The 25,727-nt window shown below is 37.9% G+C and overlaps 1 protein-coding gene across 4 annotated transcripts in view; it reads right to left on the bottom strand.

Moving 5' to 3' along the window:
* Positions 1-25,727, bottom strand: part of BRD9 (bromodomain containing 9) — an 84,751-nt gene that overhangs the window by 45,517 nt on the left and 13,507 nt on the right. For 2 of the 4 annotated variants that reach the window (XM_087947132.1, XM_087947134.1), the window contains exons 4-7: positions 16,281-16,341; positions 10,017-10,161; positions 3,986-4,096; positions 2,800-2,915 (exon numbers count right to left, since the gene is read on the bottom strand). In XM_087947132.1, coding sequence (XP_087803258.1) covers positions 2,800-2,915; positions 3,986-4,096; positions 10,017-10,161; positions 16,281-16,341 — 433 coding nt within the window. The remainder of the gene's footprint in view (positions 1-2,799; positions 2,916-3,985; positions 4,097-10,016; positions 10,162-16,280; positions 16,342-25,727) is intronic. The other 2 variants (XM_087947133.1, XM_087947135.1) reach the window with 1 other exon arrangement.

The following is a 25,727-nucleotide window of genomic DNA, read 5'->3' as shown; positions in this document are numbered from 1 at the left end:
ATCATCGATTAAGATGTTGAAGAGTACTGAGCCTAAAACAAAGCCTTGGGGACCCCACTGCATACTTCCCTCCATGTAAATGCAGTCTCACTGAGGACGACACATTGACTGTGGTTGGTCAGCCAGTTACAAATCCATCTGGTGGTGATACTATGTGCAGTCTAACTCAGTCTAATTTTTCTATCTTATCTAATAGTAGGTCGTGGTCTACTTTATCAAATGCCTTATTGAAGTCCAAGTAAATCATATTCACATCATTTCTCTAGTTAACTAATTTTGTCACTTTGTCAAAGAATGCATTAAGATTTGTCCGGCATGATATGTTTTTGAGAAACCAATTTTGGCTTTTGGTTATGACTTTGTTTGGCTCTAGATGTTCGCTGATTTGTTGCTTATGTTTTCCAGAATCTTCCTAGGTATTGAGGTCAAGCTGATAAGTGTGTTGTTTCCTGGATCTATTTTTGTTTTCCTTTTTTGAAAATGGGAACTACATCAACTTTTTTCCAGTCCTCTGGTAGTTCCCTGGTGCTCTATATCTTTGAAAGTATGTAATGCATATATCAAACAACAGGTTTTAACGTTGAAGTTATGTATGCTATCCAATGGATCTAATTAGATAGGATACTTCACTGGTTTTTATTTTATTTTTCTTTATTTTTTAAAATTTCTTAACTATTCATCTCCTTCAAAGACAGACTCTTAAGCGATAAAATGTTAAAATATAAAATAGTATGTATAAAAGTTAAAAATGTTAAGAGGAGGCAAGGGATTAAATTAGCTAGAAGATGAAGAAAGGGTTTCCAGGAAATTAATCAGTCTCATGGCTGCCTGCTCCCCTGGGCTCCCCATATGAGGCCCAATAACCGTGTTTTAAATTCCTTTTTCGAAGGCAGAAGAGTGAAAGCCTGCCTCACCTTCAGAGCAAGAATATTCCATAGGTTGGGGAAGAGAGGAAACAGCAGAGGAAGCAAACTGGCACCCAATGGCACTTGCAAAGCAGGGTTAAATGCGCTCTTCTCTGGGTGCCTAAAATTTGCTGTGCAACCACATTTTATACAAGCTGAATATTCTGGATATTTTTCAAGGATAGCCCCATGTAGAACATGTTGCAATAATTCAAATGGGAGAAGACTAGGGCATGTGTGACTGAGAAGAGAACTTTTTTATCCAGAAAAACTGATGCAATATATACCTGTTCTACAAGCTGGAACCATGAGTGCAGGAGCACCAGATCTGTCTGAGGTAGTGCAACCTCATTCACAGCCACCCCATTTTACTAGGGTCCACCTGAAGTCTCTTGTTCCCCATTCAGGCATCTATAGCCTTCAGACACTGCACAATAATATCCACAGTTTCACTCACTTCATCCGGGATGAAGATATGTAACTGGATATCATCCGCTTACTGTGATACCTCACCCCTAGTGACAAATGATCTATTGGTTTCATGTAAATGTTAAAAAGGAGTGGAGACAGCCGCAAGCCCTAAGGGATCCCACAAAGCAGGGACCAAAACAGGGGTGGGATTCAAATTTTTAAATGGTTCTGTGGGTGTGGCTTAGGTGGTGGGCGTGGCTTGGTGGTCATGTGACTGGGTGGACATGGCTTGGTGGTCATGTTATTGGCTGGGTTTGGCCAACTCAATATAACTCACATCGAGGCATGCATCTCCTCGCCTGGCCTCTCATGACTGTGGGGATGCTGCAACAGTTGTAAGTATGAAAAATAGTCACGTCACTTTTTTCAGTGCCATTGTAACTTTGAATGGTCACTCCACACAAGCAAAGTACCAGCAAAGGAGGGGAAAAAACTCCAGAGACGTTCCTGAGACAGGAAGTCTAGTCCTGCCAAGAATGTAATAAGGGTTAACGGAGAGGCAGCTTCTGTAAGCAACAGCAGAATGTTTCCTTCCTGCCTTCCTTACAGGATTAGACCAGTAATTTCTTCTAACAACCAGTTCTCCAAACTGCTTAAAATGTTAACAACCGGTTCTACCGAATAGATGCGAACTGGTAGAATCCCATCCCTGGACCAAAAGCTCCTGCTCCCTACCAACACCAATTAGAACCAACCTCAGATGAAGGAGTGAACCTACACAGAACTGTGCAGATCAGCAATCAAGTAAACAATACCCCAATCAAGAAATTGCCAAAGAAGCTAACAGCAAACAGCCCAACCAAAGAATCTCTTAAGATCTCCCTTACCAACACTGACAGGGCAAGCCATTAGAATATAAACTGACAGCAAACAGCAGTCCTTACTGATGGTGTTATCTAGGGTAATGAAACATCTGCAAGAAAACAAGCAAGTTCACAGAGCACCAAGACCCCTCATTTTAAAAATAATTTTGAATAACTGTTTTAGTTCTTGCATAAAAATGAACACATCACGCTGCTATTCATTAAAACAATCTCTCTTTTTTCACTTCTAATCCTCCAAAAAGATGTGCTGATTTAAGAAGTACTCATTAAAATTAAAACACCCCTTACAACTTTTTTTCTGGCTCATGTGGAAAACTTACAATGAATGGAAAGAATATTCTTGCTCTTGTCTTCCAGCTCACTTTCAAAATATTTATCAAATGCCCCCTATACGGATTGAAACTCTAGAAATAACTTCTGGGATGCATAATGATTCTTTTCAAGATGCCCAGGGTGCTTACATTACTTGAAAAATAATTATATATTGTGTCTAGTATGTCAAAGTTATAAACTAATGGTCTAATTAATTCATTCAAAAAATAGGGATGTTATCTGCAAATAAAGGCACAAAGGAACAAGACACTTCCTCCAACATTTACCTAATAACTTCTTTACTTGGCTTTTTGGATTTCTTGGTAGTCTCTACATGCACAGGAACAACTTCGGGCACTGGATCTTCAACAGCTGGATCTTCATCGCCCAAAAGAGCTGCCTGCTGAGAAAAATCCATGTCCTGCATAAACGACATGCTGCGCTTCAAAGCTAACAGCCGTTCCTAGAATTAGAAAGGACAGAGCAGCAGGGACTTTACACCTTTCCCTCATAGCGAAGATGCTATGATGATGGGATGGGATGGGAATGGCCATGGCTTTGCACCTAAGAACTACATCTTCAATGAGGATGCAAGGTGATTCAATCATGAGCAGCATGACACCGGAACACCTGCAACCTATTTTAGAAGGGAAACCATACATACAAATGGCCACCTACCTGTTCACAATCTTCATACAAGATAATCAATTGTTCAGTTTGAAAGTCATTTTTTTATAATTTTGAAAAATAGTATTATATAATAAGTATGTGTTACACAAATCCATCTTTCACTCATTTTATATAAACATTTACATTATACTATTCAGTAGGTGAAAGAATAGGTATTGTATTTAGGAATTCATTAAATATATAGTCAAACAGTGTTAAACTAAAGAATATGTATGTATTTCTTCCAATATTTTATTGGAAAGAAAAAGAAAAATAGCAAAATGCTTAATATTCTAGAATAGTTCCAAATTTATTTAAATAAGACAATGCTTATTTCTTCAGTGAAAGCTTCAATTTAAAATTTTTATCTTGATAAAACAAATCTTAAAGAGTAGTATTCACTTTAAAAGAGATGTATAATGGAAATGCCAATAAGACCTTTAGTAAACCAAGCTGTCTGAGAAACCAACACTAAGAGGAAATTCAATGTCCTTAAATTTCCAGTTTTATTTTATAAAGACATAGTCTGCCCTTTAGAGCTATAAATATTTAATCAACAGTAGAGTACTTTATTTAAAGTAAAGTTAAATGTTTAAGAGCATGTGGAAGTATGAATGCAGCATATCAGCGATTGTTGTTATTAAGTCAGATAGACACATGCTGCATTCACATACCGGTTCATCTGAATCACCTTTTTGAAACTAAATCTAAATTGGAAGTATAAAATAATGTTGTATTGTGATCCTCTACAAAGGTTAATCTATATTTTTGGTCCCAATATGTTCTCTGTTGTAGTTGTCTTACTTTGCTCATCATCTTAAAGCCAGCATGGAGAATCTTTTTAGCCAGTTTGTAATACACGGTATCTGGTCTGTTGTAAGTCATTGCATTGTCACACATCAGTTTAAAATCTGCCTGGAAAACAAACATAATTATTGCTATATTTTCAAAAACTGTTTATATCCTAAGAAATTCAATTTCAGTAGAATCTTACAATGTAAAAAGGCAGGGAAAACCCTGGCAGGCTCCACACAGCAGCTGAAAATCCACACTTATAGGAATGTCAACATGATTTTCAGCTCTTGAAAAACAGAAACACTCCTGTGCTCCGAAGGTCCCTCCCACCCACTGAGGCACTCCACACTCCTTACTGTGCTGCCTCCTGCTCTCTACTTGGATTTCAGCTCTCTCTCATCTCTAGTGGCTATTTGACAGAGCTGCCTGCAAAAGTACCGCAGTTTCCATCTTTAACAGGCAGCTCTTTCAGATAGAATGAGAGGGAGCTCTCTCACCATGTGTGACCAGTATGCAACTTTCCCTACTAACTTAGAATTAGAAGAACTTTATTGTCATTGTACAAGTACAACAAAACTGTGGATGCACCCCAGCAACTGTTCGCAATAAGGTGATCACATAACCATGGGACATTGCAATCTTCATAAACATGAGTCAGTTACCAAGTGTCCGAATGTTGATCCCATGACCATGGGAATGCTGCAATGGTCATAAATGTGAAAAATGGTCTTTTTCAGTGCTGTTATAACTTTGAATGGTCACTAAATGAATTGGTGTAAGTCTAGGACTAACTGTACGTGTACAAAAAATTCCAAGGGAGAAAAATGGAGAATGGTTGAAGAAACAATGTGATTACATTAAAAAATTTAATGAAGATCTGAAACCTAGAAAGGATATATATAAAACAATGGAAACAGGACAGGTTACAAATATGTCTGTCTGTCTGTCTGTCTGTCTATCTATCTATCTATCTATCTATCTATCTATCTATCTATCTATCTATCTATCTATCTATCTATCTATCATCTATCTATCTATCTATCTATCTATCTCTTTGGTTATTCGGGTTTTCTCCGTGTAAAATTGGAAGTATCTAGGCAACGTTTCGATGAAGTCTCATTCATCATCTTCAGGCTTGTGTCTTCGGCTTTGTGCTTCTCAGAGTAATGTGAGCTTGCAGCTGCTTTTCCTTTTAACTGCTAGTGGGGTGTGACTTGATTGGGTGGGGGCTTGGCTGTGTTCTGATTGGGTGGGGATGTGTTCTCATTGGTTGGGGTTTGGCTGTGTTCTGATTGGTTGGGGGTTGGCTGTGTTCTGATTGGCTGGGGGTGTGTTCTGTTCAGGTGGGGGCTTGGTTGTGCTCAGGTTAGTTTTAGTTGCTGGGGAATTTGAGCTGGTGAGCTGTGATCCTGCTGTTTGGCTTCGCGTTCGTGGTCGTGCCGCATCTTCATGGTGGGCGTCAGTTCGCTTCATGTATGGGTCGGAGGGGTTTGAAGCGGGTAGTGATGCAGCTGTGGTGCGGCTTCTGGTCCGTGGTCGTGTCTCATCTTCTGTGTGGGTGTGAGTCTGCTTTCTATCTGGAAGTGTGGTGGTAGCATCTTGTGTGGCCCTCGTGGGTGTGGGTCTGGTGTCATTCTTCTGTTCATGAGGGCGGGTTTCCAAATGGCTGGTAGGCGGGAGGTGTCATCTCATTTATTCATGCTGTGTGGGCGTTTTTCTATCTCTATGGCTTCTCTGATTATTCTGTTGTTGAAGTGTTCGGTTTTGGCGATAGTTCTGGTATTTTTAAAGTCAATCTCATGTCCTGTGGCTTTGAGGTGTTGGACCAGGGAAGAGGTCGGTTCTTCTTTTTTGATTGAGTTCTTGTGTTCTTCAATGCGTGCACTTATTCTTCTGTTAGTTTGTCCGATGCATGTGGTGGGGCAGGTGGTGCAAGGGATTTCGTATACTCCTTGGTTTTCTAACTCAATTTTGTCTTTAGGACCTATTTATACGTATGGTATTCAGTTTTGTTCGGGTATTTTCCTACGTCATTATAGTTGTGCTTTTAAAGTTGTAGCAACGTTTCGGCAGAATCTCAACTGCCATCATCAGGCTTGTGTATTGTGTTCGTCTGTGAGTTAGGCTTTCACAGCCGTTTCTGTTTTAAATTTAAATATGAAGTCTCCTGCGCATCATGTCCTGCCACATACATTAGACAGACCAATAGAAGAATAAGTACCCGCCTGGATGAACACAAAAATGCAGTAAAAAAGCTGGAACACATTTCCTCACTAGTCCAACACATGAAAGCCACAGGTCATAGCATCGACTTCAATGGCACCAAAACCCTAGCCACTATAGAAAACCCCAGCTACAGAATCATCAGAGAAGCCATAGAGATTGAAAAAAGACCTGAAAGCATGAATAGAAGAGATGACTCCACCAGACTGTCAATTATCTGGAAGTCTGCACTCACAAACAAAAAAATCTCCACACCACAAGCCAAGCAAACACCTGGGCACAAACAGACCCCCCTGATACCTCCAGCTCAAACACCCCCCAACCGGGCACCCAGATGAAACCTAGCTTCCTAATAAATGATAGCCATCCGTTTACCCAAAGCCAAGCCGCACTAAAAGCCTCCAATACAGGAAACACAATGTTGCCAGCCAATCAAGACAAAAAAAGCTACAAAACAGACAGAAGATATTAGAAACACCAATCAAGCAGAACACAGTAAACTCCAAGACCAATAAACACAGTCCAAGACTCCCAACCAATCAGGATGAAGAAAAAACCATTCTGGCACAGCAGTAGGCTAGCCCCAAATTTAAAAGAGAAACGGCTGTGAAAGCCTGACTCACAGAGCGAACACAATACACAAGCCTGATGATGGCAGATGAGATTCTGCCGAAACGTTGCTACAACTTTAAAAGCCCACAACTATAATGACGTGAGTAAATACCCGAACAAAACTGAATACCACACACACCACACACACACCGAGCCTAGAACAATATGGGGATGTCATAAAAATCAAAGTTCAAAATGAGCTGATGTTAGTTAGATGTTGAGAATAATCAAAAAGATTTCTTTAAATATGTTGAAGAGAAAGCAACCAATAAACCAGTTATTCAAAGAGGACAAAATGCTAATGGTTAAGAAGATAGTTATTCAATTCCTATTTTCATCTCCTCAAAATTTCATTCCATCAGGAAACTGTGAAAGGCAAGACTGCAGCTTGAGATTTACAGAAATATACAGTAGGATATATATATTAATATAACATATATAATACAAAACAAAACATTGTTATGGAGGCTAAAACATATGAAGGAAGCTAAAACATGAACAGTTGCAGAAATGGGTATCTCTAGTATAATGAAAAAAGGACTAGGGGTGACATGATAGCAATGTTCCAATAACTGAGCAGCTGCCACAAAGAAAAGAGGTCAACCTATTTTTGAAAACACCAGAATTAAAGACAATAAACAATGGACAGAAACTAATCAAGGAGAGAAGCAATCTAAAATTAAGGAGAACTTTCCTAACAGCGAGAACATTTATTTATTTAATTTATATTGCCACCTATTTGCCCATGGCAACTCGAGGCGGCTTACACAATGTAAAACCATATTTAAAACAAAAAAATAAAAAACAAAAAAACAATAAAAACTAACAAAAAGTATCAAATACATTAGTAAAGTACAATAGAACAAAATTTAGAAAAACATTTTTAAGAAAAATTAAAAACCAACTCCCATCCCTCGCCCCGACAACAGCAGATCACACTAGCCATTTGATGGGCTCCACCCTCTCTGGGCTCCCCAGGCCCGCTGTGAAAACCAGGTCTTTAGTGCCTTTTAGAAGAGTGCTAGAGGGGGACCATTCTAATCTTTGGGGGAATGATATTCCATAGAGAGGGAGCCACCAGGGAGAAGGCCCTTCTTCTGGGTATCATCAAGTGCATCTCCCTCAGGGGTGGGACCCGCAACATTCCCTGTCTCCTCGTTCTAATGGGTCAGGAAAAAGAGACTGTACAGCCATTTGTCTGGAATGGTATAAGGTCTCCTGCTTGAGCAGAGGGTTGGACTCTTCCGATTCTGAAATTCAGAATATTCTATTCTATTCTATTCTATTCTATTCTATTCTATTCTATTCTATTCTATTCTATTCTATTCTATTCCATTCCATTCCATTCCATTCTATTCCTTTGTATAATATAATTGATGATCTGTCACATCTTTAGCATTTGAGAAATCTGAAGTATTAGATACTTAGATGACAGCAATTATTGTTCCTATAGTCAAAAGAAAAGGTTAGGGTTCATTCTTTTAACACACACACACATACACACACTTTTAGAACTTTTTCCAATCTTGTTTTTAAATTTTTATGCCAATATCATGGTTTTTTTAAAAAAACAAATACATTATATATGTAATATTTAAATATTAAATTGAGACTCTATGTCTGTGAGAAACACTAGAAAATATGCTGAATATTTAAACATCAGGACAATATTGATAAATGGACCAAAATAAAATTTATGGATGAAGTTGATCTTAATGTAAAAACTTGTGAGAATTCAGACACATATTAGCATATATAAAGTAAAAGCAGACATTGCTTATCTACAGAAGACTCATTTAATGCAAATGGATACATGTATGTTAATAAAGGATTGGTAAGACAGGTTTATCTCACATAAGCTAAAAGTGTAGTCATTTTGGTTTTAAAGCAATTCCAAATTGATGCCATCACTTGAGACTTTCAAGAAGAGACTGGACTGCGATTTGTCAGAAATGGTGTAGGGTCTCCTGCTTGGATGGGGGGTTGGACTAGATGACCTACAAGGTCCCTTCCAACTCTGATTATCTGTTATCTGATGTACAATTATTACTGATGTAAATGGCCTTATTTAATTTTATGTGCTAATATAGCAGAGACTGTAATAGCTATGCTTAATGTTTATGGATCTAATCTGGATTCCCTTATGTTATATGAATGTTCTCAATATTTGAATAAGTGTATTAATGATAAGTGATAAGAGAAAAAGAGTTTAGTGAAATATTGGTTCTCAAGCTTCATAGAAATATGCTAGCATGAAAAAACAATTATTAATAAGGGAAACAATATTTATTCAGAAGAACTGAATTTAATAGACACTTGGTGTTTGATGCATCAAACTAAAAAGAATATACACTTAATTCACTTATATATCAGAATTTTTTTTTAGACTTGACTATTAGCCCTAACCTGACAAGGGTGTCTACTCTTCGCTTTTTAATATTTGTATGAAACTGTTGGCTTGTGCTATTAAATAATAGAGGGATCTACAGAATAGTATATAGTTAAATTGAACACAAATTTTATTTGCAAATATACTTTTATTTCTAAATTTCAATATTGATGTAAAAGATAGATTAAAACAGCAGAATATTCTATTAGCTTATATCAGAACTATCAGTAAAAATTTAATTACTCATCCATTCAAGGAATATCAATGTTATTTCTTAGAGTTTACTTTTTCTCTGAAAAAAAGACAGCCAAAGAAGAAGGGGGAGGAGGAGGAAGCGGCAAGTTTGTTTAGAGAAGATTTGATTGAAAAAGGAGAAAAAAATATGAAATATAGGTTTTATTTTGGCAAAAGCAGAAAAAAAGCTGGAAAGAAGATGCTTCGAAAAACCAAATAATAAGAAAAACTATTTCATTTTACTATTTATTTTTGTCTTATTAATATATTTAGAAAAAAAAATAAGCAATTTGCCAAGGAATTTATAGGGCATATCTGAAAAATAGTAAAAAATGAAGGTGCCAAGTTATAAGAAGACTGCTAGAATCTTTAAATAAACTTTTATAATTTATAAAATGCATATACATAGGGCAAATAGCAATATAATTCATTGAATACACTGAATGGCTTTGACTTTTTAGGTATAGGTTGAAGCATATTCCTGTAGAATACAAAGATTACTATGTATAACCTGGAACCTTATCTTTGTTACAGAAAAAAAATAAAAATCAATATTGGGTTAATAAGTATTCATTAATTTACCTTGAATTCTGTTACTGACTTGTACTCATTTGCTGCAATTTTTTCTTTCATGGTAGCAAAATCCATAGGATGTTTTATTATCATGGAATAGCCAGGAGCAATAGCATCCGTAACTGGAAAAGCAAAAAAACCATGAGGATCCTTCCTAAAAAAAAAGAAAAAAAAAAGCACAGAGCATTATATTTGGATATAATATTGCCATACTATGTTAATGATATCAATTAACAACTTTTTGCAATATGCAACATCTGAAGGCAAAGCCAAGGAATGGAAAACATAAAAGAACTGAAATACAATCCCTAACCCATCAAAGCACCAAAAATCTTAGAGCATCTATCACAAATAAATATCTGAGCAAAGCAAATATTCAGCATAAGCCAGTATTTCGCGCCGGGGTGTGCAAACATGTGACAAAAAACTTCTTCTATTTTTGATCCTAATGAAAGCAGAATAAAGCAAAAGAAAGCAAAAAGAAGAACTTTTAGTATTTCTACAACCCTCTCCATTCAGATTAAGGGTATAAATTAACCGACTGGAAATCTCTTTCAGGCAGTCTATTATTTTTAACTTCATAAACCCTCCTTCCCAGGACCACTACACCAAAAAGACATGTTTTCAACTCCCATTTTCCTTCTCTGATGATTTTTGAATCATATACAGCTCTATTTCAAGGTTTTTATTCCATTTTCCTTTGGACTGCTTTAATGATCTTGTGTTCCCCTGGAACAAACAAACTGCAGTAGCCAATGCTGTCCAGAATCCATTTTAGGTCAGCAGCAATCCTTATTCTCTTTCTTCCTTCAACCTCTCTTCAAAAGTGCTAGCTCTTTCTACTCCTTTATCAGAAAATCGACTCCCCTTTCCTGAGAGAATGTGTATATATATGGGAAAAGTATCCTAGAATCATAAAAGTGTAGAGTTGAAACCACAAGAATTATAAAGTCCAAGCTTTCCTAATGTATCAAAATCTTGAGAATCTGCCCATAAAATGGATAAAGCTACAACCTTCTTAGAGAAACTGTTCTACTGTTATATTGATCTAACAAAAATTTTCTTCAAATTTAAACGAAATCTACATAGCTGCAACCTATTTCTGTGTCTACTTTCTATGTTGTAGAGTTCCTGACTTTGTTTCCTTTGACATCCTTCTGTATATATCTAAACAATGTATTTTACTTTTTTCTCTAGAATGGTATTTTCTGTTCTTTCATCTTGTCCCAGTAGAGTATATTCTGAAGTCTCTGTATTGCATTTGTCATCCTCCTCTGAACTTATCCTAAATTACCAATATTTTTGGGGCATGTCCAGAATCATAACAGAACTCCAGATATGGTTTTACTAACGCGGAATAGAGGGAAATAAAGATTTCACACATTTCTCATGCAATGACTATAAGCCCAGAACTGCGTAAATCCTTCGAGAAGCTGACTTACATTGCTTATTCATGTGAAGCTTGTTGGCAATGACCATAATCAAATCTTTTTCAAAGGAGTGTTTCTAAGATAAAAATCCCCCAACTTTTATGTATGCCACATATTTTCCCTTATCAAACTGTATAACTTAGATTTACCACTATTGAAGGATACCTTGTTACTCTTATCCAAGTCTTTCAACTTGTCCAGATTAGAATGCAATCTTCCCAGCTTGGTCAGACCTTCCATTTTGTGCATTCCATGAACTGACAAGTAGTCTACCAATTCCATTATCCAAGTTATTAATAAAAATATTGAATAGTATTGGCCCCAAGGGAGATCCATGTTGTCTCTGAGTATACAGGTAGTCAGTTGTGACCCATTTTACTGTATAACCATTCAAACCATACTTTAGGTATTTAGCAATGAAAGACCACCATACATTGTATTTGCTGCATTCCCCAAGCTACTAAAATAGTTGCCTTGTTAAAGAATATTTGTCTCAAATGGCCTATTTTTGAGAAAGTCACGCGGACCTAGCAAATCACAACATTGTCTGCAAGAAACTTACAAATGATTGGCTTTATTATTTGCTCTAACATATGTTTCCAAGTATTGATGCTACGATCACTGTTCAATAATCACTAGGATCTTCTGTTTTTCCTTCCTTGAGCAGGGAGACATTTGCTCTTCTCCAATCCTCTGGCACCCCTAGCCAGTTCTCCAGGACTCCTCAAATGCTACACAAATCACTAGATCCTTTAGATGTAAAGACAAAGGCAAAATAGGAATTGAGTTCCTCTATTTTTTCTTGCTCAATTTATTTATTTTTCTGGCTGAAATAAGCAGTGAGCCTCTGTTATCTTTTTCTTCCTACTGTCATATTTTCAAAGTCTTTATTGGTTAATATTGTCTCTCTTGCTAGCCTAGCTTTCCTGACCTCATTCCTACTGGGCTGAAACTTCATGCAGTAGATATAGTGGTGTATCAGTACAATTGTGATGAAGAAATAGGATTGGTAGGTAAATGGTAATTCAATCTTAACAAAGAAAAAAACATGAGAAATAAATTTAAAGTAACCTGCCACGATTCTGTTTGGTATAACAGGGGACAAAGTGCTACTCTACCAAACTTTCAATGACCTATTTCTACAGCCTACAATAGTAAAGCAAAATTCTTGAAATACTTGCTGTTTCATGACCTGACCTAACTTGAAGGGCTGACTATATACTTCCTTGGCTGTTACCCCTTCTTCTATAAGGAGTCTTATTTAATTTTACTTCTTTGCAACCTGCCTATTTAATTATATTGGCTCCTTTAGATGTCTCCTTGTTTTCTTGGTCAAAGGAGTCGGTGTTGTCTGAAGACATTTTTAATGATCATGTGGCCAGCATGGCTATCTGCCAATGGCATACAGAATACTTGACCTTCCCACCAAAGTGGTGTCTATTAATCTACTTACATTTGAATGCTTTCGAATTGTTAGGTGGGCAGAAGGTGGGCAGGATTGGCCGTCACCCCATTGCATGGCACTCATGTCTCAAACCCAGGCTGTCAGTTTCCAGCTGACAAACCCAACATATTCAACTGCTCTATCAAGAAGTCTCTAACAATTACAATTTCTTTGATTTTAAAGTTTTATTCCCAGAATATCTTACTATTTCTCTGGGTTATTAAAATTTGCCTTCTGAAAATCCAGGCTCTAGATTTTTAAAAATCTACTAATTGTTAAAATCAAGAATTCTAACAATAATCATTTTTTCTCAAAGTTTCCATCACTTTGAGATTTTCAATCAACGGCTATACAGATTAAAGCCCAGAGTGCTTGACAATGTAATGGACATAATATAAATTTAATCAGTCAATCAATCCAAGGTTGCAAGTTCTACCTTTTGAAAAGGGCAAGGGAAGAAAAAAGAAAAAGGCAAAAAGAAGTTAGAAATTATCTTGTTTATGGCACAATTAATTTTCGAAGAGATGTCTTTGTAGATTTTTAAGGTTTTATTTATCCTCCTAAAGTTCTTCTGAGTCATTTGAGGATCGGCAACAGTTACCTAATAAAATATCCCTTCTTCTAGTTTGCCTTTTTATCTTGAGCTAAATGCCTTCGACACTTACATTACAAACAACCAGTGAATCTTTAACTGACTTTCAATGTAGATAAAATTAAAGCATAAAAAATTCCAGAAATGTTCTTCATGGTTGTAAGATAGCATAATACATCATGAAAGTCTCTCAGAGTTTCTATCTATCCCATCTTATACATCAAATAAAACTGGTGAGAGTATTTGGAGTTTCTATTTAATACATTCCACTTTCTCAGGACTATATTGCCATTTTCTTCCTTTTAATATTTCATTGCTTTCTTCTCCCTTCTAAAAGCCACATCTGTATTCTGTCACATCATCTCATCCATCAGAAGGAAAGGACACACATAGTTTTTCCACACCTTCCTTGCTTGAAGATGGGCTGAGTTTGCCAAGTTTAATGGACAAGCATGGCAGAGCTAGATATAACTCGAAGGTATCTATCCCTTCCTTTACAGAGCAAACACACATGGGGAATCGGACATGACTGAAAGTCAAGTTTCTTCATCCTGGAAGATAAACTCTAGTAATTTTGGAGGCAGTTCATAAGGATGGGGTTTATGGGGTAATTTCAGATGAAACTGATAAATTGTGATGACTAGACATTCTTTGCTCCCTCTCATTAATTCTCTGATTAAGTTGTCCTTCCAGTGAATTTATTCGCTTGGTAGTCTTCTTTCCCATCTGCTAGATTTAGTGTTTGGGGTAGGATAAGATAGTATGAGGAAGAGGTGCAGAATGGGCCCCTCTTAAACAGGGAACGACTGATGAGATATAGATAGTCCTTGACCTATGCCAAAATTGGGACTATAATTTATGTTAAGTAAGGTAGTTTTTAAGTGGGTTACGCCCAATTTTATTGCCTTTTTTGCCATAGTTGTTAACTGAATAATTGCAGTTAAATTAATCATTAGTCATTAAGCAAATCTCGCCTTCCCCCATTCACTCTGCTTGTCAGAAACCATCTGGGAAGATCACAAATGGCAATCACCTAACTCTGGAACACTGCAACCATCAAAATATATGCTTAGCTGCTTAGCACCTGAATTTTGATCATGTGACTCTGGGGATGGTGCAAAGGTCGTTAAGTGCGAAGACTAGCTGTAAGTTACTTTTTTCAGCATTTTTTTTTCAGCATTGCAACTTCTGTCACTAAATGAACTGTTTTAAATTGAGGACTACCTGTATTGGATTAATCTACTTTGAAGCAGCCAATTGCAGACAAAAGCCGCTGGGTTAATTTGATGTGTAACCATGCTATAGACTTTATGTCTTGGGTAGGTATGAAGAAGGCAAACATTAAGTGAAAACTACTCTATCATCCATTACAATCCTGGTGCTTTTAGGTATACCTACTGCATGTTTCTACATGGCCTAAGCCAAATCTATTTGGTCCTTTAAGAGGATCTAGACAGCCTATTTTTCTGGAGAAAGTCAAAATTCAAGACAAGTGCTCTGAGGACAGGATGCCTGGTGGTTGGGTCAATTACAGACTGCTTGAAAGTGAGACGAGACCTATCAGTTGCTATATTGAATTATTGCAAAAAGAAATAATTCAATTTAATTATCCTATTGATAAGAGACATAGCTCAATGAAAATAAAGTTCAGTGTAGCCACCTTTTCCTCTCCCATTAGATTATGTACAATAAACAGCAATAGCACTTAAGATGTCACAGTGCATTACAGCCCTCTCTAAGCTGTTTACAGAGTCACCATATTGCTCCCAACAATCTGGGTTCTCAGGAGGAGGACAAATGAATATAAATGTCCTGTAAGTGGGAAACGATCTTCTAAACCTGGAGGTAAATTAAGAGCCACGATTAAAGCTCATCTATCTGAACCAAGCAATATGATCCATAAATAGTTCCAGAGTCTTCAGAGCCTTTTTCTTATTGCAAAGAATAAAGTGAATCATTCTGGTAAGGAGATTTCCTATGATCAAAGTGGTCATTGCTTAGCTGGAGGATTGATAATAAAATGCAGGGAAACTGTGTCCCATGGTCCAGGAAGAAAGGGAAAGCCTGGAGCAAACTGTAGTCTGGCAACAAACAGAAAGGATGATGCATGTTTTTGACATCCACTCTCACCCTGTCCATCAAAACTCTCTAAGCCCAAATTTTCTTACCTGAAAATAAGTTCTAATAAGTTCAGTAAAGCTTACCTAAATTGACACATACATGAATATACTGAAGGGTATGTTAAAGCTGATTGCACATTTTTAAGTTCAGCATTACATTATGAACTATTAATGTATACTTTATTTTATTTCCTCTGGTCCTCAACTAGAGCTGTGCAGCCCTTTGAAACCAGTTTTCTAAAGATGGGAACTTTAATATGTTAGAGTTAGGTTATGGTACTTAAAGTATTTCATGCAAGTTTGTGCTCTTCATGCTCCAAAGCCTGTTAGAAGATCAAATTCAAAACACTTTCCTGCCTTATCTGGTTCAATAATAAAGATTAAAGTATCCGTGTGAAGGATGTCCACAGACTTAAGCTGTACTGGAGAAGATGTTGAATGACCAAAGCACTCAGATTTCTAAAACTAAGATTCCTGTTCACATTTTCAAATAAGATTAAAACAAGCATGCATCTATATGACAGATTTGCTTCTACTACATCTAAACTTATATAAACTGTCAATAGAAAATAGTGTCAACTTTAAAACACCTCTTAATCAGAGAGGACACATTGTTAAGCATCTAAATTTCAAAACTCAAAACAGCAGTTTTACTTCTTATTATATTTATATATGATATATTCTTACCTCTGTAACTGACGAAGGAAATGTTCCAATAATTGCTGAATAGGTGTGCTCTCATTTTCTGCTATAATACAACATAAAAAATAGGTTTTGATAGTGATTCTCATGTTTTCACAATTCTAATAATATAAGCTATTTCTATAGAGGGCTTCTACAATTGAATGTGTTTCTGCACAAGAAAAATAACAAATTAAACATTCATTTAAGAAATGCATACTCTACCTTTCACCCCAGAAAAAGAATGTATGAGACACGCAAATGTTAAAAATAAAATTCATTAAAATATACATAAAAAGGAATAGCAAAGACCCAATAGAGCCCAACTAAAACTACAATAAATAGAATTAAAAAACAGATAAATCAAGTATCTTCTTAAAAATACTAAAGCAATATCAGTGAAGAGGAAGAAAACTTGCAGCATGTGGAATTTTATATATGGGGCACTGCAATAAGAACTTTATGCAGGCAATCATCAACAAATCTTAAACACATCAATACACGTAAGAGGGTGTTGTGGCTCGGAGGTTTGAGCCTGCTTTGTCAGAGGTTGAGGACTTGGTAAATGAGGAAGAGGAGGATTTGGCTCTGAGGTTTGAGCCTGCATTGCTAGAGGACACAGACTTGGATGGTGAGGAAGGGGAGGATTTGGCTCTGAGGTTTGAGCCTGCTTTGTTAGAGGATTTGGAATTGCCTTCCTCCCCAGGACTGTCCTCCTCGGCAGGATCTTCTCCCCTGATTGTGCCTCAGGTGTCGGCAGATAATCAGGAGAACGTATCAGAGCCTCTGACTGAGGATCAAGCCGAGGAATGTTGGCTTGATGCGAGGCAATGGCGCAGGAAAAAGTGTAAGTTGCAACGTAAAAGGAAAGGACGAATTAGAGACTGAGATGAGGGACTGACACGCACCACAGAGAATAAAAGTGGGTGTGTTAGTTCTGGATTCTTGTTCGGGACAACGTGTTAATTTGTGAGAGCAGCTCCCACAGATTCTGTGTGTGTGGCGATAGTCTGTGATTTATGTTCTTGCTTTATTATCAGACTTGGCAGACAGCTTGTGTGAAACTGCCAAGGACTTGCCTGGCCAAAGGAATTTAACCCTGTCATTATTGGTCTTGTCTGCTTGTGTATATTCCTTTGGAAACTTGGACTTCTCACTTCGTTGGCACAGGTGAGACATAACAGAGGGTTTAAGCAGATCCAGACATATGATAAAGGAAGCATTTTAAGCATCTGGACCCAAATATGTTTTGAATAGATCTCTAAATGATTTCTGTCAAAAAAAATTGTAGAAAATATGAGGACAACATTATTTCAATACAAGTAGTCCTTGACTTACAACCATTTGCTCAGTGACCAAAACAGACTTTCAATTGCTTCCCCGTGCAGCTTAGCTTTTCCCATTATAACCAAACGAATGAGGGGTATGTGTGAATGTACATATAGCATCCTGGAACAATACCTAAGGTGCCACATTAACTACCAACAGGACCAACACTGGGTTGAGATCCTCCCCTTTGCAGAGGTGGCCTCCAATAATGCAGTACATTACAGACCTCACCCCCTTTAAACTTGTGACTGGCCAGGACTTTGTAACCATGTCCGAATTACTCCAGGCCAAGCCACAAACTACATCACAAGCAGAAAAGATTATACAACTTCAAAGCACTTGGCCAATAGTCTGCAAAGTGCTGGAAAAAGCACAAGAAACCTATAAAAAGCATGCCAACAAAAAAATGCTCTGAACCAAAAGATTTTAACATAGGCAATAAAGTCAATCTCTCCACCAAATATCTGCAGTCTAGGTAGCCATCGAAAAAACTGTGCCTTTTTGGTAGGTCCAATTGAATTGTTGAATTGATGACTGCTGACAGAAAAAGTGCCAATGTATTTAACATTGGCACTTTTTCTGTCAGCAGTCATCAATTCAATAACAATTCAATTGGACCTACCAAAAACCCTCAGGCATGTCTACCTGGTCTTTCACTATAGCCTATTGAAACCAACAATTATGCCCTGCAACGAAACCATCACCAACTCCCATTTTAATTGAAGGGAAACAGCATTTTGAAGTTAAAGACATTTTGGACTCTTATAGACACCAAGGGAAAATCCAATATCTAATTGCATGGAAGGATTTCTCCCCCTCAAAGACAGAATGGGGGGATGCCCAACAGGTGCGAGCACCAAAACTTCTTCGTAAATTCCACCACAAATATCCAGATAAGCCTCATTAAATTCCAATTGTCTCTACTTTTTGTCTCCTTTCCTACAGGACTAACATCTTTTTCAAGGGGGGCAGAATGTCAGGCCTCCCACCTTCAGTATACCTCCCTTCACTGGCATCCTATCATAAATTGCAAAGGCAACCAGCGAAGTAAGAATTGGGCATCAGAATATCCAATGAAAGGGAATCTTAACAAAATGCTAGGGTGATAGGAACCAGTGTTATTGATCTGGACTAAACTGGATGATCAAGGATGAAGCCCGAAAATAGTATGCAAAACTTGAAGGTACCAACCTTTAAAGCCATTCCCAAATAATAATAAAAAAATACTATTGGACACTGATGGGCGTGTGGAGGAGGACCAGAGGAACAGAAAATTGCAACCTTTCCAGAGGAATACTCAGATCCAGCTTTGCTTTCATGGTAAGCACTTGACTTTAGTAAAAGAATCATTCACTTTAAAGAATGGGAGTCAAGAATCTTTCTTTCCTGAGGACTTCCGGTTTGTCGGCTTCGCAAGCGGCAGGGATTCACGATACTGCGCGATCCCTGCTGCGCTAGCCGTTTTTGGTGCTCCAACCCGGACGGGTCTGGAGCTAAGGCTGCCCTGCAGGGGTGGCTGAAGATAAGGGGGATCCGGAGTGAGGTTTGGGGGTGTTGCAGACCCCCTTCCCAGCCGGCAGAACCCCCTTTTCCCAAGACGGTGCAGCGGCGGTCCGTAATGGCCGCCACAAAGAAGCTGGCAGCCAGGTAAGAATGCGCAGGAGGAAGTGGAGAAAGCTTTTGAAAAGAGAAAGTTTTTCTGGTTCCCGGGACTCTGAGATATATTTAACAAAACTCCTGGAAATTATGGCTTTCTGAATGATACCTTCTAGAAGAGAAAATAAGCGGCAACTTGGTGGTGCTGAAAGGAAAGTTTACTCTCCTTCCCTACGGAATTAATAAGTGGATATTAAGAAACTTATTTTTTTTAGGTAAAAACTGGCTTTAAGTGATAAGTGAGAAGGGAGAGGACTAAAAAAATATTTGTATGCTAAGACTTTGTTGGAGGAGATGCCTTAAGGACTTGAAGACTGAAATATATTGCAATAAGACTTTAAGAAACAGATTTGGACTTTCTTTTTTTCTGATTGATACCACCCCAGGAAGAGAAAGTGAGAACTTTGCCTTGGCTTGGACTGATTGATAACTTTGGGACTGTTTTATTTTTTTAAAAAAATATCTTGGTTGCTGCAAGAAGAAAGAAGGGGAAAAGAAAAGAAAAGATTTATAATGGCTTTTTCTGTTGAGGAACTGAGAAAAGAATATGAGCAAACAAAAAAAGATGGTAAAGATGGTTTGAAAGAAGCCTTCCTTTTCTTAGAAATGGCGCTTGCTAACTATCAACAAACATTACAACAGATGAAGACAGCAGAAGAAGAAGAAGGAGAGGAAGAAGTCATTTTTAATGAATTTCAGAATTTAACCAAGAAAGAAGGAAGAGGGAAAGGAAGAGAAATGAAGGACTTAAGATTTAAAAAAACACTTAAGAAGGGGAAAAATAAGGTGCAAAATCAATATAATGATAGTAAACAAAAGGAAAAAGGAACACAACAGAGAAGGGAAGCCAGTAAGGCAGAGGCTAGAAGAAGGCGGGGTAGAAAGGTTTGGTGGGGGGAAGAAAGGAAGGAAAAAGGTGGAGAAAAGCCACAAAGTTTTGAAATTAGATGGGAAAAAAGGAATCTTTTTTAGGGATAAAGGGTAAAGTATAAATTCTTCAAAAAAGATTTTGCAAGGTACATAAGATGATATTGTAGCATTGTATTAGAAATAGAAAACTAAAATGGTTTAAGAGTTGATAAGAGATTAAAATGTTGAAATGTTTAGTAATGATTGATTTTAAAATTTAATAATATTAAAGGGAAGGTTTAGAATATTGAGTTTTAATTAAAGAGTTTAATAAGATTATGGTATTGATGTTATTATAAAATTTTATTATAGCATTTGTTTTTGGAAAAGGCAATGGGAATGTTATAAGATTCAATATTTAGATCTACTGCTTAACTATGTATTTAATTATTTTGGATTTACTATTTAGATAGAACGTATCAAGCAGAATCGGATTGGGTATTGGGTGTTATTTTAAATGTTAATTTGATTAATTTAGGGGGAGATAGAAAGGCATCATACTCTGATTAGTGATTTCAGGAGAAATTCTTTTTTTTATTATAAGGAACTAGACAAAGGACAATAAAGAATGGACAAAAGATACAAATATAATGACTCAAATTAAGATGGATTAATTAAGATAGAATTAAGAAGAGTGAAATGTGTGGAGAAGCTAATATAGAAGACTTAGAATGGTAAATAAAATAAGTAATGACATGTAAGATGAGCATGAATATAATTGAAGTCCATGAAGAGAGAGATATCTGGGGCCAAGTTACTTTCCTAAAAGATCTTTTTTTTTTTTTTTGTCTTGTGTGTTGTGTGTTTAATATGTTTCTGGGAGAATTAATAAAACCTTGCAGAAATATAGAATGAGAATAATGGTAACCAAGTCAGAAAGAAATAGATGAAATAATAATAATGAAATCGAATAAGAGTAAAGAGAAGTGAAGAGAAACTGGATAAGAGGTTTTTGTATGCTTATATGGAAATGGTTTAAAATAGAATTATAGGTTTTATCTGACTTGTTAAATTTATAAGGGAAAAAGGTTTAAGTATGTAATGGTTAATGATGATTTGTTTGTTTCTGAAAAATTAATAAAACTTGTTTAAAAAAAAAAAAGAATCTTTCTTTCCTAAACATCTAAGGTGAGATAAGCCTGACAGTAGCACTGAGGCTGGGCTTGAAATAAAGATCTGGGCATCTACTTCAGCTCTAACACCACCACTGACATAAAAAAAAGGCTGCTGTGGGGTCTTAGTATCTACTATGCACTGCTTACTTTTGGTGGTGTTCTCTTTCTCTTTTTATTGAGAGACTGTAGCCAGGTCTGTCAAACACTCGGCTCATGGGCCAGATATGCTGGACATGCCCACACCCGGTTTAGTGAAGGGGAAAAAAAGTCCCGATATGTGATGTGACACCGGCACAACAACATGAGTTTGACACCCCTATTCTAGCCTAACCAAGACTCAGCTGGTTGCATGAGGCTTTGCTTTTGAAGTGGCTTTGGAGAATACTCTTCTGCAGCCTTTGAAGTTTCCAAAAGTGCATGAAAGCACATCCTCCTCTCACATGATTTCAGAGGCTCTGGATACTATGAAAGAGCACATGTCAGATCCGTGTATCTGCCATTCTTCATGGAAGAAGAAGGGGTGGGGGAAGTTGGTATAAGAAATCTTTTTTTATGTAACATGGATATATTAAATCTTATACTGAATTTGGATAACCCATGATATACTATGGAGGGATGGAAACCAGATGCTCGGAAACCTGTCACCTCTGAAAGAGACAGCTACAGGATGAAGAGACCATAAAAATTCCTGCTGGGAGATGTCTCCTGGGAACCTCAAAAAATACCATTCTCAGAAGCGGGGGGGAGTGTTGGTAGACTTACCTGTGAACGCGCCTTCTCAGATGGTGAAGACAAGATCCATGCATGGGATGTATTCAGCTCTGTTTGGCTATAGACTGAATAGAAAAATTGAAGACACACCCCTTCCGGGCCACTGTCTCCATAAAGTTGAGGCTGTCCTATATACTCTGCAAGAGTCCAATCTCTGTGTAACATTCATGATTAGTAACAACTTAAATTTTAGTCCAATACACAACATGATTGCCAGATTCTAATAAATGGGTAGGTCTTGTCTTCACCATCTGAGAAGGCACGTTCACAGATAAGTCTACCAACACTCCTTCTCCAGAATGGTTTCGACAGGATCCATGCATGGGACATAACAAAGCAATGTCTGTTGGGAGGGATTCTAACCCTGATGAGACTGATCTTCTGGCAATACCTTTTGGAGCACTTTCCTTCCAAATGCCGCTTCCGCGGAAGCAAAAACGTCCAGTTTATGATGTCTAACAAACGGTGAGGGAGTAGACCAAATTGCCACCTTACATATTTCTTCTACTGAAGCCTGAGTACTCCAAGGTGCTGTAGTGGCTGCACTACATGTTGAGTGAGCCATGATGTGAGATGGGACAGGTAACCCCTGTGCTTTGTAAATGTTAGCGATGGTTGCTCTAATCCATCTGCCTATGGAAGAAGACGACACCCTTTGTCCCAAGTGTTTCTGATGATAATAAACATTGCTTTCACCTTTCTAAAGGGAGCTGTCCTTTTTATGTAGATATGGAGAGCTCTCCTTACATCTAAGGTATCCCAAAGTTTTTCTTTAGGGTGAGATGGATTAGGACAAAAATTTGGAAGAACAATTTCTTGCGCCCTATGGAAATGAGAATTGACTTTTGGTATAAAGGTAGAGTTTAATCTTAAAACAACTCGATTGGTGTGAAAAATACAGAGATCAGGTCTTATTGACAGAGTTGCAAGCTCAGATATCTGTCTGGCAGACGTAATTGCCACAAGAAAAATTACTTTATATGATAAGTGTTGTAGACTGACAGTTCTCAAAGGCTCAAAAGGTGAAAGAGTAAGGGCTTGCAAGTACCCTGGAAAGGTCCCATGATGGAAATCTATGAATGACCCCTGGTCTTAAATTTGTTGCCCCTTTAAGGAAACGCCGAATTAAAGGATCTTGTGACAATAAATCTGAACTGGTACATGAAATTACCGATGAAAGCGCTGCAACCTGTCTACGAAGAGTTGCTGGGGCAAGACCCTTGTCCAATCCTTGTTGTAAAAATTCCAAACCTGCGAGATGGAAGCCTCTCCAGGATCTGAGCCCTTATCCTTGAACCAGTTACAAAAAACTCTCCAGGTAGCCTCATAAATCCTAATGGTGGATTGTCTTCTGCCTGTCTGTATAGTATTAATAACCTGTGTGGAAAGATCCACCTTTTCTAACAGTCTCCTTTCAAGTGCCAGACGGCCAATTGAAGCCATTGAGGCTCTGGGTGTAGAATTGGCCCCTGGCTGGGAGACACCCGTTCGGGAGGAATCCTCCACGGACATGACACTGACAAACTGACCAAGTCTGCAAACCACGGCCTCCTGGGCCAATACAGTGCTACAAGGAGAATGTCCACTTTCTGCTGTAAGGTCTTCCTGATGACTGCTGAGATGAGAGGTAGTGGAGGGAAGGCATAAAGGGGTCCTTTTGGACACTGGCAACGAAGGGCATTGACTCCCTCTGCTCCCCGGGATGGAAAACTGGAGAAGAAACGAGGCAGTTGATGATTCAACTCAGATGCAAACATATCCAATAGTGGGTGACCAAATCTGCTGGAAATGTCTTGAAAAAGAAGAGGATGCAACCTCCACTCTCCCTGATCTATTGTAGATCTACTTAGCCAATCTGTCCTGACATTATGGGTCCCTGAAATGTGTTCAGCTTTGATTGAAATCATTTTTTTTCTGCCCATGTACAGAGACAAAAAGCTTCTTTTTGTAATGACTTTGACTGTGTTCCTCCCTGACGATTAATGTGTGCCTTAGTGGCCACATTGTCTGTTAGGATTAACGTGTCTTGTTCTCTGACTCTGGCCTTAAATTCCTTGAGAGCTAGATGGACTGCTCTTAATTCTAACCAAATGATATTATGCTTAAGGTCCTGAGTAGTCCAAATGCCCTGTGCTACCAGTTCTTGACAATAGGCCTCCCATCCTGAGAGACTAGCATCGGTAGTTATTGTTGTAAATTCCGTCTTTAAAGTAGCATCCTTTATCTAATGCTAAAGAGGTCTACCAAAGTAAGGATATTAAATCCTTGGTTAGCAATCTCACTTGGATGGGAGAAGTGCCCTTTCATGGATCTCTGAAAGGGTAATAAGAACCACTGCAATTCCTGAGAATACAGTCATGCCCATGGCACTATATCAATGCAGGATATCATTTTGCATAACAATTTTGACATTTAGGCTGGAGATGCTTTTTTTTTTTTTTTTTTGAAATAAAAATGGGCTGCTAATTCTTTAATGTCCTCTCTTCTTCGTTGAGACAGAAAAACTAATTCTCATTCGGTATTGATTATTGCCCCTAAATGTAGGAGTCTGGTAGATGACTCCAAATGACTCTTTTCTTGATTAACCAAAAACCATGAGACTGTAATGTTTATAAGGTGATGGCTAAGGTAACTGATTGTATTAAAATATTGTCCAAGTAGGCCAGAATCCTAATTGGAACAGTTCGAAGATGGGCTATTAAAGCTGCTAGGATTTTAGTAAATGCTCTGGGTGACGATGCCAACCCAAAGGGGAGTGCTCTACACTGAAAATGTCGACCAGCATAGCAAAATCTTAAATACTTGTGGTGGTCAAGTGAAATTGGAATATGCAAATATGCTTAGGTAAGATCAATTGAAACTAAATAGTCCCCATGTCTCACGCCCTTCAAGATAGATTGAAGCGTGTGCATCTTGAACCTACGATAAATAACAAAAGAGTTTAGTCTTTTTAGATTTAAAATAGCCCTTCATCCCCCTGATGATTTTGGAACAAGAAATAACATGGAATAGAAGCCTAGGCCCTGTTGTTGATCTGGGACCGCTTCAATACCTTGTATTGTCAGTAGGTGCTGGATTGATTCCTCCGTTTATCTCCTTTTGTATATGTTTGCAGATACTGGACACCTAATAAAAAAATCTTGGGGGCCTGGCTCGAAATTCAAGTGCCAGACCTTCCCTTGTTGCTGCCTAACCCAAAGATCAGAGGTTGTTTTTTCCCATTGGTCTGCAAAACTTTGCAATCTACCACTGACAGGAATACCCAAGTGACTATTTGAATTTTCTAAACCGTCTGTAATAGGGAGAGAATTTGTTGTCTGTCTTCTTTAAGACTGACAGCAATATCTTACGTTTGTCCTGAGATTCGATGAGAACAGGATCTAATGATGCCCCAAATAGCTTTCCCCCTTTGTATGGTGTGGATACCAGCTTCTATTTCTTCTTGTTATCGGCCTGCTAGTACCTGAGCCAGAGTAATCTGCGTGCAGCCACTGCCGAAGACATGGTTCTTGATGCAAATCTGACAGAGTTCAAAGTTGTGTCAGCTGTATATTCCGATGCAGCTATAACTTTGTTAAAGTCTAAGTGGGCTCTTATATTGTCTGTTGGTACCTGCTGCTGCATTTGTCTTAGCCATGTCACAGAGGCCCTGGTAAAAAAGGATGCCGCTGTG

Source organism: Notechis scutatus, chromosome Z (genome assembly GCF_049901735.1).
Source record: "Notechis scutatus isolate UNSWTSFEM ecotype Mainland chromosome Z, rNotScu1.2, whole genome shotgun sequence".
Classification (NCBI taxonomy): domain Eukaryota; kingdom Metazoa; phylum Chordata; class Lepidosauria; order Squamata; family Elapidae; genus Notechis; species Notechis scutatus.
This window is presented reverse-complemented; position numbering and strand designations above follow the sequence as displayed.